The sequence below is a fragment of the Cephus cinctus genome, unplaced genomic scaffold (genome assembly GCF_000341935.2).
Source record: "Cephus cinctus unplaced genomic scaffold, Ccin1 Ccin1_scaffold1762, whole genome shotgun sequence".
Classification (NCBI taxonomy): domain Eukaryota; kingdom Metazoa; phylum Arthropoda; class Insecta; order Hymenoptera; family Cephidae; genus Cephus; species Cephus cinctus.
The window spans coordinates 261043-275918 of NW_014333980.1; the positions used below are offsets into that span (position 1 = coordinate 261043).

A 14876-nucleotide genomic window follows, 5' to 3' on the forward strand; every position below is an offset into this window, starting at 1 on the left:
CCTCTCACAACAGAGCAGTAATTAGTAAATATTTGTTGTTAGCATACAAGTAATAATACAAAACGATAAAAAAAAAATTCTAACAAGTGGTCGTTAACGCTATGAGGTTGGATTATTGAAAATGGTAAAAGCTTAATTGAAAACATTATAGACGGGTACCTTATGTTATATACCTAGTAATTAGGTAAACCACGTACGGATCCGTATAATTTCGCCCTCGTTTAATTTCTTTTTTTTCTCTTTTGCTTTACACTTTGTAACCGTCATTATCGTCGTCGTCGTCCGCCGACATTCAAATTTAATACTTTTCATCATTTTGAATATTTATCCCTGTATACAAAACTAAAGTTGTTTTAGCACGATTTAGCACTAAATTTAGAATACACAATTTCATTAGTCTTTTTCCCTGTAGAACACAATGTTTATTCCTAAACGTTGTTTTCAGTTATCACAAATTATTGTTCCTCGTATTCATTATTTATTGTTTCAAATATTAACGGAGCTCAGGTTCCCTCTTTCAAATACTTTTTATCGATGCGATTATCAAATCCTCTTCTTTCTCCTTCGTCCTCGTAACCGTCTTCATTTATCGGTCCGTACGATCCTCGTTAAAATCGCCGACCGAAACGCCACAGTCCTCGGTATCATAATCAATTTCATCCACATCCTTATCACGGTAATCTTGTGTTCCCTCCATTTTCATTTTGTTATCATCCTCTTCGTCACCTCTTGTTCCTCCATTAATTAAACGTATCCTCGCCTTGACGAAAGCGCAACGATTTGCATTGGGAGCTGCTGCTGTTATCAATTCGGTAACTTTACATTTTTTTCGGCGTACCTATATGTATACATACATACATATATACCATTGTATTCCAAGTCACAGTTAATCCACTTTCCAGCCATGAGGTTTGCTTCGGACGAAAAAGTAGACATTTACACACACACACACACACACACACACACACACACACACACACACACAAAAGAATAAAAATAATAAAGATAACATTTACGCGTGCGATCGTGTGTCCCGTGTGGTACGTAATACGTGGCATACAGCGGAGAGAGACACAGGAACGAAGAAAAAAGAAAAGGTAAAGAAAGTAGAAAAAGAAAACTGAGTCAAGAAAGATAGAGTGGAACATAAACGATTCGTAAAAGGGAGACGCGGTTATCATTCCTTTCTTTCGTTCGTAGTAATATTTTTTTTTGTATCTTTTATGTTTTTTTTTTCTTTTCTTTTCCCTTTACGCGTCTCACGCCGTCGATTGAAGGATGCAGGAGGACTATGGGTTTGGAGGTGGTGTAGGTGGTGTCGTGTGCGAAGAGGGTGATGCACTGGCAACCATTGTCGGACTGGCCGGCTGTTGCAATGGCAGGAACGCTGATCCCAAGCTTGGCTTTAACTGGAATCCTACGCACGGCTTTGGGCAATAGTCTAGTTTGCTCAAGTCTACCATGGGTCGCCTATACACACGAAAAAGGTATTCTCCTTTAAATAACGCAACAAAATCCACGCATGCACTCGCATCCATCGTCCAAACAACCTCGGTCAAAAGCCACAGGCACTTTGCATAAAAGTTTTCAAATCTTGAACTGTGAATAATTGTTACCCCAAAGAGCGCGGAGAATTCTCATGCAGAGACAACGACAAAGAAGAAGCTTCCATGGTTCCTGACGTGAGGTCCTTAGTTTCATTTTTTTACCACTGATTCTCAATAAAAAATTTATTTATTTATTCTTTTTTTAATTTAATCCCAAATGATTTTACCATACTTAGTCATTCGCACTGTGCCACTGACATTCTCACAGCCAACACTGGCTTCGTTACTGCTAGTAAAGAAGTATATTGAGTCGTTAATGCCATTACCTGCCATCCTCGACAAACTTGAGATTGACTTTCTCACAGCCATCGGGCGGTTCCCTGGCTAGGAACCTATTGATGTGAGGAGATGTGCCCAGACGTCCTTCCCTTTCCTGTTCCGGCGTAGAGCCACGGCTTCCGCCTATGAAAAGTAAAATTATTAGGGTTAACGAAAACAGCAGGTATCAAGAGCTCGGATACAGAAGCAACGGCCAATGGATAATGTTGGTTGCGCTAATAAGTCAAACTTCCTTTCATGCTGCGCACAGCCTTCGCGGGTTCTGACCCGCATAGTTCACACCTGTACATTCCTGAAAGAGCGTACAGGGTTATCATTTCTATTTCTGATAACCAACGCGATTACGATATGTCGTCGCGAAGGCTTTGCGAGTACCATAAATACATTCTGATCCCAGACACGCCATCGATGCAATACTTGCAAGAATACATAACGCAAGGAACTTGCAGGGCTGAACTATTTATAAAAAAAATAAACCTTGCAGTAGGATATGGCACACGTTCAAAGGTCAATATGCACAATGCAGCCATGTCACTCAATAATTGGATCATTGGATCATTGGCTCTGCCAAAATTCAATTCTGAAGGACTGTCGTATTTGAAGTGACAGTTAAACGTCGTTACACTGTATTATTTTTATATGAGAACCAATAACGGCATGCCCAACACACTTAGCGTATAACGATTGCAGATGAAGCATCGCAAATAAAAAAAGAAGAAAATAATAATTCGCCAAGAGATACGTAACAAACAAGCGCACATCGTATTTCGATACTAGAGACTCGATGCTGCTTTTTACGAATTTCGCAAAGAATTCCTTTACCTTGGCGACACTATTGTAAGCTACTCGTACGATAAAAAGGATAACTGCAATTAATTATTTTGTCACACGTACATTTTTGCCTGGCAATGAATTGTGAGTGAAAGTGTCTCCGTATTTAAAAGTAACGTCAACGATGTCTGGTCTTGTATTCATGAAAGCCGATGTAAGCTCACTGGTATTTCAAAGTATATTTTCTCTGCATTTGCGCACGTATCCTCGTTACTGGTGTTTACTTGAGATAGCGAAAAATTTGGCTCATCCAAAGAGATGGTCCGGGTATTACAGTAATTGTAGGGACGTGAGTTTGGCTCGGCCATCTTTCACGCAATTTCCAAACGCAACGAGAGATTGAACGTGCGCCAGTTAGATGGTAAGTGAAAATAAATATTACGTATCATTAACGATGGCATCCGATTATTATACAAGTAATGTGTACATGAATCTATTAAATTCCATCTGCTGTGTATAGATTCTTACCCGCTGGTCAACTGCACATACCGTCACTATTTTCTATAAACGTGTATCTATCAACATTTATATCACACAGGACGTTTATCGTGAAACAGTGTAAAGCATGCAGACGTTAAACTGCAGTTCATGAGAATAAATAATAAAATAATCTGTACACGCAAGGTAGCATGCACGACCGTTTATTAATCGTCCAATATTCGTATGCACCTAGCCGTGGATTTTAATTTTCACTTGCCGGCGATATCGCACTCTTGCATCGTTATTTTTCGTTATTCTTTTACATACACTATTCAGTAGACCGAGAGAGATCATAAGATAGTAAAAAAAAAGGTCACTGTGACCGTACCGAAATATGGATTCTCTTGACCTTTTGATTATTTAGTTATAAAATCAGCCACCCCAATATCGCCATAGGATATCGAGGGGTGATGATAAATATACATATGTATCTTCAGTAGCAAGATGTCTCATGCCCATGCGTAAAGGTAAAAAGAAAAGAAGAAGAAAAAAGAAGAAGAGAAACGATGGGATGTTCATTCTGAAAGATAGGAACGACAAAATGCCACGAGCAAGAGAAATGACAGAAAAATAAATACATGATGGAGTATCGACAGAGAGAGGCAAAGATATAGATTGATGACAGAGAAAAATATCTGATGAAATAAAGACAAGGAGTCAAAGTCAAAGAGTAATATGTCACAAAAAGATAGTTTGGTTCTTGTGGGGGAGCCAACCTTGTGGGAGATCGCTAGGTGGACGAGAGGCATCCATAAGACCAGGGATCAGCGGAGACTCAGAATTCCTAGACGGGGGGCCTGTTTTGGCAACAGGCACACACCACTGTTAGTCTGTTATTAGATGAGCGACAAGACGCGGTGTTATCGATTAAATAATTCATGGTCGATTAAAATTTGTTGATTGGTTCATGGTTATCGCAGGGATAACGTTAAGGTGTTCCGGATTTGAATTATATTGTAATGAGAATTTACGAGGAAGATTATTGTCACATGGACATCTCGATGAGATAAAACTTTAAAGATCGATATATCCTTGTAAACGTTATACTGCGATCCGCGAAGATTCTGAGCGTCTATTGGAAAAGGAATGCTTGAAGCCATTGGATTACCTGAAGAATACGAACTGGATGGAAGGTCAGTGGCTGGAGTTTGGGTATTGACACTTCGGGTGGCCCTCAGGAGATCAGCCAGAGGTGCTCGGTGTCCATCGGGCGTCGTCTGCTCGCGATATCTTGCGTACTGTAATATATTTTTAACACACAGTTCATGTCTATTCATTATACTCAAAGTGTGAACGAATGATAAGGAGAATCATTTATTATCAACCTTGTCCTCGACAGGATGATCCGAGTCGCTGGTATTGGTTGCTGACTTCAGCACGAGTCGCTCTATTTCCTGATTGAGTGATTCGATGGAGGAACGCATAGGGGGCCTCATGGGTTTCACCGGTATGTTCATAGGACTCGCTTTTGTACTCAAACTGAATTGGCCGTCTGTGGATAGATAAATAACGCCGACTCAATTAGATTGATTGATCGGTGCAGATTGATAAACGACTAAATAATTCTCACGATATAGCTTACGCATTGGGGTTTGTGAAGCGATACTGGGTAAGAGTACTGTGTGATCACCAGGTAGAGCAGGAGGAGCTCCACTCTGCATTATAAGTCCAAATACAGCAGTCCTTTCTCTACTACTGGTGCCTTCTTTGTTGGTGCGTTGTAATCTGTAACATGCCCGAATATAATTGTTAATGCAAGTTATACGATTATGTATACAAGGCAAACAAGTTGCCGTTCAGCCATCTCGATTTTTATAAATAATGAACTAGAGTTATGTATTCTTTAAATGTTTACTAAGTCGCAGTACGAGTTTTTTTACTGCTATCTCACGTGAGACTGAAATTACATAAACCATCTGTACGACTAGGCCGTATACTAATAACAGATTAATATATTTAAGCGTAGAACAAGGTTTATACGTACCGATGCCTTATGTATTTCTCCAGCTTCTCGTCGGTAGGCGTTTGTTCTGGTGGATGGCGGGTATGCATCTTCCGCGGTTCATTGGACCACTCTTCAGTCTACAAAAAGGTTATTGTCCTCTGTTAATGATAACTTATCGAAATAGGTATATCGTATGCAAATACGATAGTCGAAATTTCAGGGTAACTTAATGATATTTCATTTAAAAGTACACGATGAATTTTGTTTACCTGAGTTGATTTATCCACTAGGAGTAAACTGGCATGAATGTAGTAAGAATCACGTGGCCATTGTCCCTTCAAGTATATTGTGTCCAGTGATGCCGTTCGGCGAATATTTTGACTTCCACTCAAGCTCTCGCTACAGCGGCCGCTCAGTGTTTTTGATTTGGCTAGAAGAAAGAAAATACATTTCAATGAAAGAACATATGGTATACCGTATGTTTTATGAACGCATGTTGAATTTTCTATACAAGCGTCAGGTCGTAAGAGTGAGAATGCTATGTGTTTATGAGTGGATGTACGTACTCTGGCATTTTTGGCTATTATTTTACTCTTTTGTTTGCTTTAATAGGACTAGAACCGACCCAAAAAGTTATGTTTTCGGTTTCCAGATTGATAAAGCATAGTGGGTAGTAATTTGGAGCATACGATTAATGATAAAGGAAACGAATTGAAATACTTTGCATAGATACAAATGTAAAATGGAACCGAACTAAAAATATGTATTCGGTTACCTGGTGAGTTACAATTAATATATACTGAATGTTGTAGTGCTCGTAAATATTATATTATGGAATTATATTATGTGGTGTTAACGTGCTACAAAAGCTGAGAGACAGTGAACATTTAATTTTTTTAATAAGATATATTGAGTATGTATAATCTAGAAAATGTATATATATCAATTTAACATTATGACTTTTTGTACAATCTTACCATCATTCTTAGACTTTGGGTGTAATAATTTTAGTATTCATCTATTGTGCAGTCTGACATCTATACGTGAAAAATTATGAAGAGCAGAGTAGCAAAAATATGTTTCCAATATTCTCTTCAGATATTGAAAAGAAATCTGATTAAAAAATATTGAGTTTTAAAAAGGGTTTTCAGTACCAGTATGGATTTTAAATAAAATGAAAATAGAAATATAATGTATAACAATCAGTTATATGTATTTTAATTTCTTGGAGATGCAACTAAAGAAATGGAACTTGAAGGATTGAAAAAGAAAATGATACAATCTAAAAGAAAACTGTTTAGATAAATAAAACAAATATTTACATTATGTAAGAAATTGAGTGATTATATCATATGCATGATATTAAACATAATAACTCTCTTTCTTTGTTTTGAAGCTTTGCATTTTTCACTAGCCAATTTTTTAATCGATGATAAGCTGTGTAGTGTCAATTTGACACATCCATTTGAGTAAACATAATAAAAGTGTTAATCTGAAAGTGTCATTGAATATAGATCATGAGACTCAAATTCAAGTAAGTTCGATAATCCAAGTATTGCCCAAGAGAACAGATATTATTAAAATATCACAATAGAAATAGATCAACATAAACCAGAGTTTCTCAACAATAACGAAAAACCCATAAACAAACATCTATCCCTATGATCTACAGAGACATCCACGATCTAGCCAAGGAGCTCTCCTATTCTCTATAATAATATTCCAGTCTTAACCTGCTGTCCATAATTGAAACTCAGAATCAGAGCACAAGGCATTGAATAACACTAAATGAAAGTCATGATAACAGAGCAGGAGAGGTAGGAATACATAAACTCGAAGATACCTTTGTAGGAGAGAGAGCCGGGACTCCGCTGGCCCGAGGAGGCCGAAGTCTCCGGGGAAATGCGGGCCCGCCACGCGTTCGCGTTCGTCGGCGATACGGTGGGACTGTTGCTGTTGCTCTTCCTGAGATTGCTGCCTTGCCTGCTCTGTCGCAGGAGCGAGCTCACGGGCAAGGTGGCCCGCATCGGACCCTGTTTTGACGTGGAGCATGGCGAGGACTTTCGCATCCGCTGCGACCCCGACATTTTGTCATGTAGACAGATGCGGCCTTCGTAGTAGGAAACGGGTGTCGTGGAGCGCGGTAGCGCGCGAGGCACAGAACGCGGCTTGACGCGCGCTCGCGACGAGTCCTTTCGCACAGTTTACCTCGATACTCACTCGCACGGGCCGGCCCACGGATTCACAAGCAGTCCGACAATGCCCTACGCGTCTTGTCATTTGCAATGTTCTGCTGGTTCAACACGCACATCACGTGACCGTCGATCCCGGCCGGCCATTGGTGCTCCTCGAGCCCAAAGAGCGTCGTACTACGCTGGGCCGCGAGGCCGCGTTCCATTCACTACCACTGTAGCACGACGAGCGTCTATCCCTTTCTCTCTCTTGAACACGTTCGTCCTCTAATGCTTCACGTCCTTCCTGTCCCTCGTCGTCGCCCTGGCCACACCGACGCTATACTTCTTTGTCGTCCTGGTCCGCACCGTCGCCACTGACACTACTTCCACTGCCGCCGCGGTCACAACCATCCACAGACTCTCAACTCAACCTTCTTCTTCTTCATGTACTGGCGTTGACTGGCGTCGACCCACCTAACCTTTTGCACGGGCCACCCCACCCGAGGATAATCAGCCACTATTCGGTTAACTGATAGGTCTCGAGTAACCTAACCTCCATGCGTCGTTGTACCCAGTCGATCACATACGTAACCAAGCCTCCACACACACTGTACCACTACACAATATACGATTCTATACTTTCGAAAAAGGGATCGCCCGGAATTTTCACTTGGAGAAATCCAATCTTTCTTCCTTTCGACTTTAAGGAATGATCTGAGCAGCATTAATGCCAGTTAATGCTTCTACAGACGCGTACAACGGTGGCGCGCTTTTCGTGGTGTTTCACCTACTACTATAGAATTTCCTACATTATAAAGAGACCGGGAAAAATGGTAGCGGGTTAGTATATCGCTGATACTATGCAATGAACTTTATGTGATTTTAACCATTGAGCCTAATCGACTTTATATTTAATATTCCATAATGATCTCTGTTTTTTCTCTCTCTTTCCCTTATAGAGGGGTTATGTCATGCACCTCACAAACTGTACCAAACTAGAGCATAAACGCTATGAAATTGAATATAAATGTAGAGAAAATCTATTCGTAGCATGTACCGGAAATACCTAGAGAGATAAGAACAACAACGTTGCCACCGTAAACTCATAATTTACAGCTTCCCTAATCTGACAGCGGCAAACTTACTTCGAAATGCAAGCAAAACGCTAGATGGTCTCGTAATTGATTTTACGACGTCGCCCGTTGTCTCGGTGAAACGGCATTGTAATAACTTACAAAACGGGTATCCCAGTCGGGTACTTTACGCTCCAAGTTTACTATTTCGCTACTATAATGCCAATGCGGCTATCATATTATAACTAATTAACTGAGCCATCTACTATCTACGAGACGTCTTGTTGATCTCTACTAATTGCCATGGAGCGACTTTTAATATATTTGTGTTTAGATGCTGCTGGACCGAATCTACTAGGAATAGAAAGCTATAAAGTTGCAGCTTCAAAGTAAACAATCTTAACATCTCATAAAACTACTCGCAACACTAATCATTTTCATCGTGAGTACTATTACTATCTGCAGCTAATATTATAACAAGAACCGAGTAAACAATGTATACATATATATAATACAGATGAGATTCTTAATTTTAAAATTGGGAAACAAAATTCCTAATGGAAATACTGGTTCAGTTTGCGTTCGGTAAAAGTAGACCGGATCGACAGTAGCGCTGAATATGTTGATCATATAGAAAGCAATAATTTTACTGGTACCTCCTCTCAATTATATTTACGAGATATATTTGCAGCATATTGAAATTGTAAAAAAAAACAAAATTTAAAAAAATCAAAAGGCTATACTCCTCAGAAATCGGTGTGCCTGTTCTTTTTTACAAGATGGAATAGCGTAAAATAAAACGTATTAAAAGTTCGAATAAACTTTTCTCACAACTTCTGACACTCGCAGTCTTCACTGAATCGGCATGTTTTATACACATTTATTGTCATCAGCTTGGAAATTATTCGGACTTCATTTTATTTTGTATTCGTGTTCGTGTTTACTCCTTTTTCCTTTTATTACGCAATAAGCAAATGCCTTCCATGTGCGCGGTTCAATTACTTAATTGAAAGTCGTTGTCGCGAATATATGTCGCAAATGCAATATTGAGATAGTGGATAGGTGCCAAATTAAACTCTGTGATGTTTGTTATAACATTTGTTTTTAATTCAATCAATAAAATCACCAAATATTGTCAGATTGAGTAAGCCTAAATTTAAATGTTGAAGGAATTACTCTGTTCTCAATGTATTCACATGATCAGTATATCAATAAATAATTGTTTAATACACCATTTTTATATACTTATAGTTTACCCCACGAATATAAACATTTTTAAAATTAATTATTTTATAATATTACCTGTAGAGAGATGGAACGCGAGAAATGCATCCAAAGAAGTTGAAGTTTTGTAGATTTAGTCTATTGATGAACATAAAAGGGAGCACTTGGATGTTATATACTGTATTTCCGTAACAAATCCTAGTGTCAAAAAGGCGCTACGTTTTATTTTTCAAAGTGGCGTCTGTTGCACGTGTGAACAAGACTGTATGGAGTGTAAATCGCGTTAAAAGGATTGGCGCGAAAGTACAGTGCATGCGGGTTAAAACTGGCGCGCTAGATGGCGCCAGTGTAGGGTCGAAAACAGAAAACCAAACCGGTCATGGGGGCTAGTTAACGGCTGTGCACCGCGCTTGCGATTATATTATTTTACACGAGAAATTACAAGATCGTAAGAGACGCCGCCGGAGCAACGTGTCAGCTGCCGGTTTAGCGAAAAATGGGGGCCTACCTGTCGGAGCCGATTACCGAAAAAGTGTCGAGCGACGAGGTGGGCAAGAATGTGGCGTTCGGCGCGAGCTCCATGCAAGGCTGGCGAGTCAATCAGGAGGTAAGAAAGCCGAACACTGTCGAACCACAGTTCACCGTTACTATTGTATGTTAGCGAAGCAACTGAATGCCGGTGCACTGAAATGCTTCATTCGAATGATTTTCATCGTGGTTTTTCTTTGCGGCTTTTATCGTGTACATTTTTCTTATAATCGCACGAAACACCGCCCTGAAAACGAGTTCATAGAACGATAACGTCCTATGAGTCTTGTGCGGTAGATATATGTTGTTAGGAAAATTTGAATTCCTTTCGCGTAAAAGAAAAAGGTTCGTTTCCTGACGGTTTTTGTATGCTGGCATATTGAGCTTTATACCATTTCAGTGTTTGGAAACATTCAGTAACAATGAAGCCTTTCGTAATGTACTGATCAAGTAACCACTAGAATGTAGTCATTTACATTCATAGCAAAGCTTATTATATTTAGAATTGTTTAGAATATAGAAAATCATATGTATTACAAAATCATTGTAGAAATTATTTTTGTGATGTTGCTTCATAGATAATCTAGTTAACAAAAAAAATAAGTATATACTGTACAGTATATAAAATGCAAATGTAGCACATGATTTTGTTCGATAAAAGAAAATGTGTCCACGTTTCAGATATATACTCATATGCCTTAGGTACCAGGGCACATTCCATTTTATAGGCATTACTTTCAATGCTTATCCATTATTCATATTATGTATTATGCCTCAACATGAAGGGAAGAAAGAGTGCATTCTGCTGCAATGTCAATTTTGCACTATGCAACCCGTAAGCAACTCACATGAATCTCAACACTTTTTATGATTCCACAGGATGCACACAACTGCTGTATAGAATTCGATGAAAATGTATCTCTCTTTGCTGTGTACGATGGACATGGTGGACACGAAGTGGCTACGTATTGTGCACGCAATCTCCCAGACTTTATTAAAAAGACCGATGCCTACAAAAAGGGTGATATCAGACAAGCTCTTATTGACGCCTTCCTGGGTTTCGATGCTACCCTTGCCAAACCTGAGATCGTCAATATCCTGAAGGAGATCGCAGGCACAGCTATCGCTGACGGAGAGAAAGAAGATCCAGAAGAGTCTGGTGCGTTACTTTTGATATTAAAAATCAGTATTATACTCGGATTTAGCGTAGCACGTGCGATCCTTCTACTAGCGCAATTAGCGATTAGCACTATTTTTCATTCCCTTAAATTCGCTACGAAACTTTTAATAAATCTATCTTCATACGTTACGTTGCGCGCAGATGAAGAAGAAAATGTTAGCAATCTATGTATGGAGGCAGCGATGCCATTGGAGCAAGTAATGGCGAAGTATCAGTCATGTACCGACAGTACGATTCCTGTGGTAAAATCGTTGAAGGGAGAAAAATTTGGAGAGCGCGCGTGCTTCTCGAGCCCGTACTTACGACGAAGAGGAAGAGACAAAGCGAGCTGTTCGTCCTCTGACGCAGGCTGTTCGTCATCCTCTACCTCCTGGAACACCAACGAGGCGGATGTAAGCAGCTCGAGTCAACCCTGTGGATCATCCTCCTCTTCTTCCTCCACATCAGCTGTTGTTGAAGTTAAGCAGACTGAGACACCCGGGAGCAGCGAGGCTGAGCAAGTTCTTGATTCCACTACGAGTAACGGTGACGTTGCTCATACGTCACCTCCGATTGGATCAACTGCTGATGCTGAGCCAACTAAATCAGCTGATATGCCTGACAGTTCTGAGGACATCAATGGGAAAGTATCCACTGGCAAGTCTGTCCCTGCTGAACCAAATGTAACTGATATGGAAGTGAACGGCGGTGGTTCTAAGGGAGACTTCAGAGACGCTGATAGTAGTAAAGGCGGAGGCGATAACGTGTCCAGCAGCTCTTCTTCTCTGTTGGAAAATGGCGAGGCTGGCCAACAAGGACGTATCAGTAGTAGCGGTCGAAGGAGGATTCAACTTATTGATCCTTACCACAATCTCCTCAACAAAAAGGACGAAGAGTCTGATGAGGATTCTGATGATGAGAACGATGAAACTTTTGACGCAGCTCCTGAGAGGTACTTGTGCCAATCAACACTCTTACAGTACTAATTTTCTTTTTTTGTAACAATATTTGTCATTTCAGCGATGGCGATACTGAAGACGTAGACGAGGAGGATGATGAGAGTGACGATGATGATGACGAGGAAGTTGATAACGACGAAAATGATTTAACTATGGATATGACAGAAGAGGTAGAACAAAATTTTCTCAACAACTTTTATATAGGTGAACGAAACCATATAATTTATTATTACAGCCAGGATCGGATAGTGGATGTACAGCAGTAGTCGCAATTCTTCAAGGAAATGAATTGTACGTAGCAAATGCTGGAGATTCTCGCTGTGTTTTATGTCGAGACGGTCAGGCTTTGGAATTAAGTCTGGACCACAAACCAGAAGATCAACCGGAAATGCAGCGCATCGTCAAGGCTGGTGGTAAAGTCACAGCCGACGGACGGGTCAATGGAGGTCTCAATCTCTCGAGAGCTCTTGGCGACCATGCCTACAAACAAAACATCGAATTACCAGCACAGGAACAAATGATATCCGCACTACCAGACGTCAGGCATACTACGATAGATCCAGAAAAAGATGAATTTATGATACTCGCTTGTGATGGCATCTGGAACTTCATGTCCAGTCAGGATGTTATACAGTTTGTGCGCACACGTCTTCTTCAGGGTTACAAAAACATTTCTCATATCTGCGAGGAGGTAAGATAATCCTCTTTTATATTTGAGTTTTTATATATTTTATTTATAACAATATTCTTTTTTTCTCTTCATAGCTCTTCGATCACTGTCTCGCTCCGGATACACTTGGCGACGGTACAGGATGCGACAATATGACGGCCGTGATAGTCCAATTCAAGTCATCCCAGACAAATGCTCCAAGCGAAACATCAGAAACGAAGAAGAGGCCGGTTTCACCGAGTCTTTCTAAGGACGACGCGGATGCTACCGCAGAAGATGTTATCACGTCGGATTGCAAGCGTCCGAAGACCGAAGAGTCCGTCTGAGTGATCGTGTGGTACCGTAAACTGGTTTCTGCGGAGAGCCTTTAAGTGAATGTGTAATTCATGTTAAATTCTGTTATTCTCTGAAAAAAAAAGGAAACTGAACCCAAAACAAAAAAAAACTTGCAGACATGTTAATGTGCAGTTTACTTCGCGTTATAAATTTCTACGTGGATTAACGAGAGTGTGTGTTTAGTGTTGGATATTGGCAGCAGATTAATCGATCGGAGCACATGAGGATGATACGCTGTTTTTGTTTTTATAACTCGCGATAATTTGTTAGAGTCATAAAAGTTTCACGCTACAATATTAGTGTCGATGCTACTGTCAGTTTTCATTTTTTGTTATATGTCTCAAGTTATTTCCTTTAAGCGTTCACTTGCATTTTAAAACACAACGACCATTTATTATATACTGGAGAGAACTTCGGTGTGATTCTTTTCTTTTCTTTGTGAATGTAGTGTTTTCAGTGATGAAAAAAAAAATGAAAACATGAATCACTGTAGTCCGATGAAAATAATCATGGAAGAGGTATATTTGTACGACAGGATTTTAAATATCTTTTCTTACGTGAATCTTCATCCCTTTTTCCAATCACTTTCCACCTTCGTACTTCACACCGCTACCATTTACCCAATGCTACATCGTCAACATCTACGTTGATTAAACAATAAACCTAAGTGATTACCAGGTTAATGAATTCAATCAATCTTCAATTATATTGCTTTATTACTCTTTATTCTCTTTACACCTGTGTACAATGTCCCTTTATTAAATAAGATAACGGTTTCCCTCTACATAAGATATAGGTTCCCTGCTTGCTAGCGCTTTTTATTCGTAAGATTGGATTACCTGCACAAAACAAAATTGGTTCGATATTATCCCATCTGCTCCATTTCTATATATATATATATATTATATATATACACATAAAATATGCTCCCTTGAGTTTCTAGGTTACAGGTGTACTAGGTATGTAACTGTACATATTTATAAATTTAGACGATAGGATTAATATTTGTAATTCAACACGACACCATTTCTTATTTTTACTAAATAAAGTTTATTTTTGAATCCCTGGTTACTATGGTTGTACGAATGGGTGTGTGAGTAGTATTTAAATATATATATATAAATATATATATATTATACAGAACTATTCAGCTCGAATCCATCATAACAGATTTAATAATTACCATGTGAAGGTGTCTAACTTTGTATTTCAAAATTTTACCAAAAAATAACGTCACGGGAAATATTGCGTTTTTCGAAAATATCTTTATAATGATAAAACTAGTTTTTCCAATACCTCAGAATATAAATACACCTTTTCAAAAAAAATATTCAGTCTATGCGCGGCAATTAATTTCCCTTCAAGCAAACTATGTTTGTCTTTCTCTTACGCACAGACGCAAATATTTCACGTGAATCGCGTACTTCGCTTGCGCGATTAGCTAATAAATATTGGAAAATTTAACTAGCATTTGATTATCTAATATTGCCGAATGGTGCTTGTTCAAACTAGTCACATGACGGCTATAAAATCTAATTGGTGAGTCTCAACTGGATATTCCTATATAATTGAAATTAAGGTACACATAAATTTTGTCACAAAACATAAATA

General features: G+C 39.3%; 2 protein-coding genes and 1 long non-coding RNA gene across 4 annotated transcripts in view; 2 read left to right on the forward strand and 1 right to left on the reverse strand.

Annotated features, from left to right (window-relative positions):
• The window catches only part of LOC107273596 (glucocorticoid-induced transcript 1 protein), a gene marked incomplete in the record, with an annotated part of 11586 nt that extends 4357 nt beyond the window's left edge, over nt 1-7229 (reverse strand). The window contains 9 exon segments of the mRNA XM_015751963.2: nt 78-1470; nt 1874-2009; nt 3914-3994; nt 4306-4435; nt 4523-4689; nt 4780-4922; nt 5182-5279; nt 5412-5572; nt 6986-7229. Coding sequence (XP_015607449.1) covers nt 1290-1470; nt 1874-2009; nt 3914-3994; nt 4306-4435; nt 4523-4689; nt 4780-4922; nt 5182-5279; nt 5412-5572; nt 6986-7229 — 1341 coding nt within the window.
• On the forward strand, nt 5571-6432 carry LOC107273609. Of its 2 annotated transcripts, XR_001539293.2 has the most exons (3): nt 5571-5700; nt 5795-5920; nt 6154-6432. It is a non-coding gene; the product is annotated as an uncharacterized LOC107273609 (long non-coding RNA). The 2 variants fall into 2 exon arrangements; XR_001539292.2 differs by lacking the exon at nt 6154-6432 and having other exon boundaries at nt 5795-6098.
• Nucleotides 7230-9947: 2718 nt separating the features above from the next.
• On the forward strand, nt 9948-13987 carry LOC107273620 (probable protein phosphatase CG10417). The gene is made up of 6 exons (XM_015752002.2): nt 9948-10220; nt 11021-11300; nt 11463-12252; nt 12321-12429; nt 12495-12950; nt 13025-13987. Exons 1-6 carry the CDS (start codon nt 10110-10112, stop codon nt 13253-13255), a joined length of 1977 nt encoding a protein of 658 aa, XP_015607488.1. The 5' UTR covers nt 9948-10109; the 3' UTR covers nt 13256-13987.
• The last annotated feature ends 889 nt before the right edge of the window (nt 13988-14876 follow it).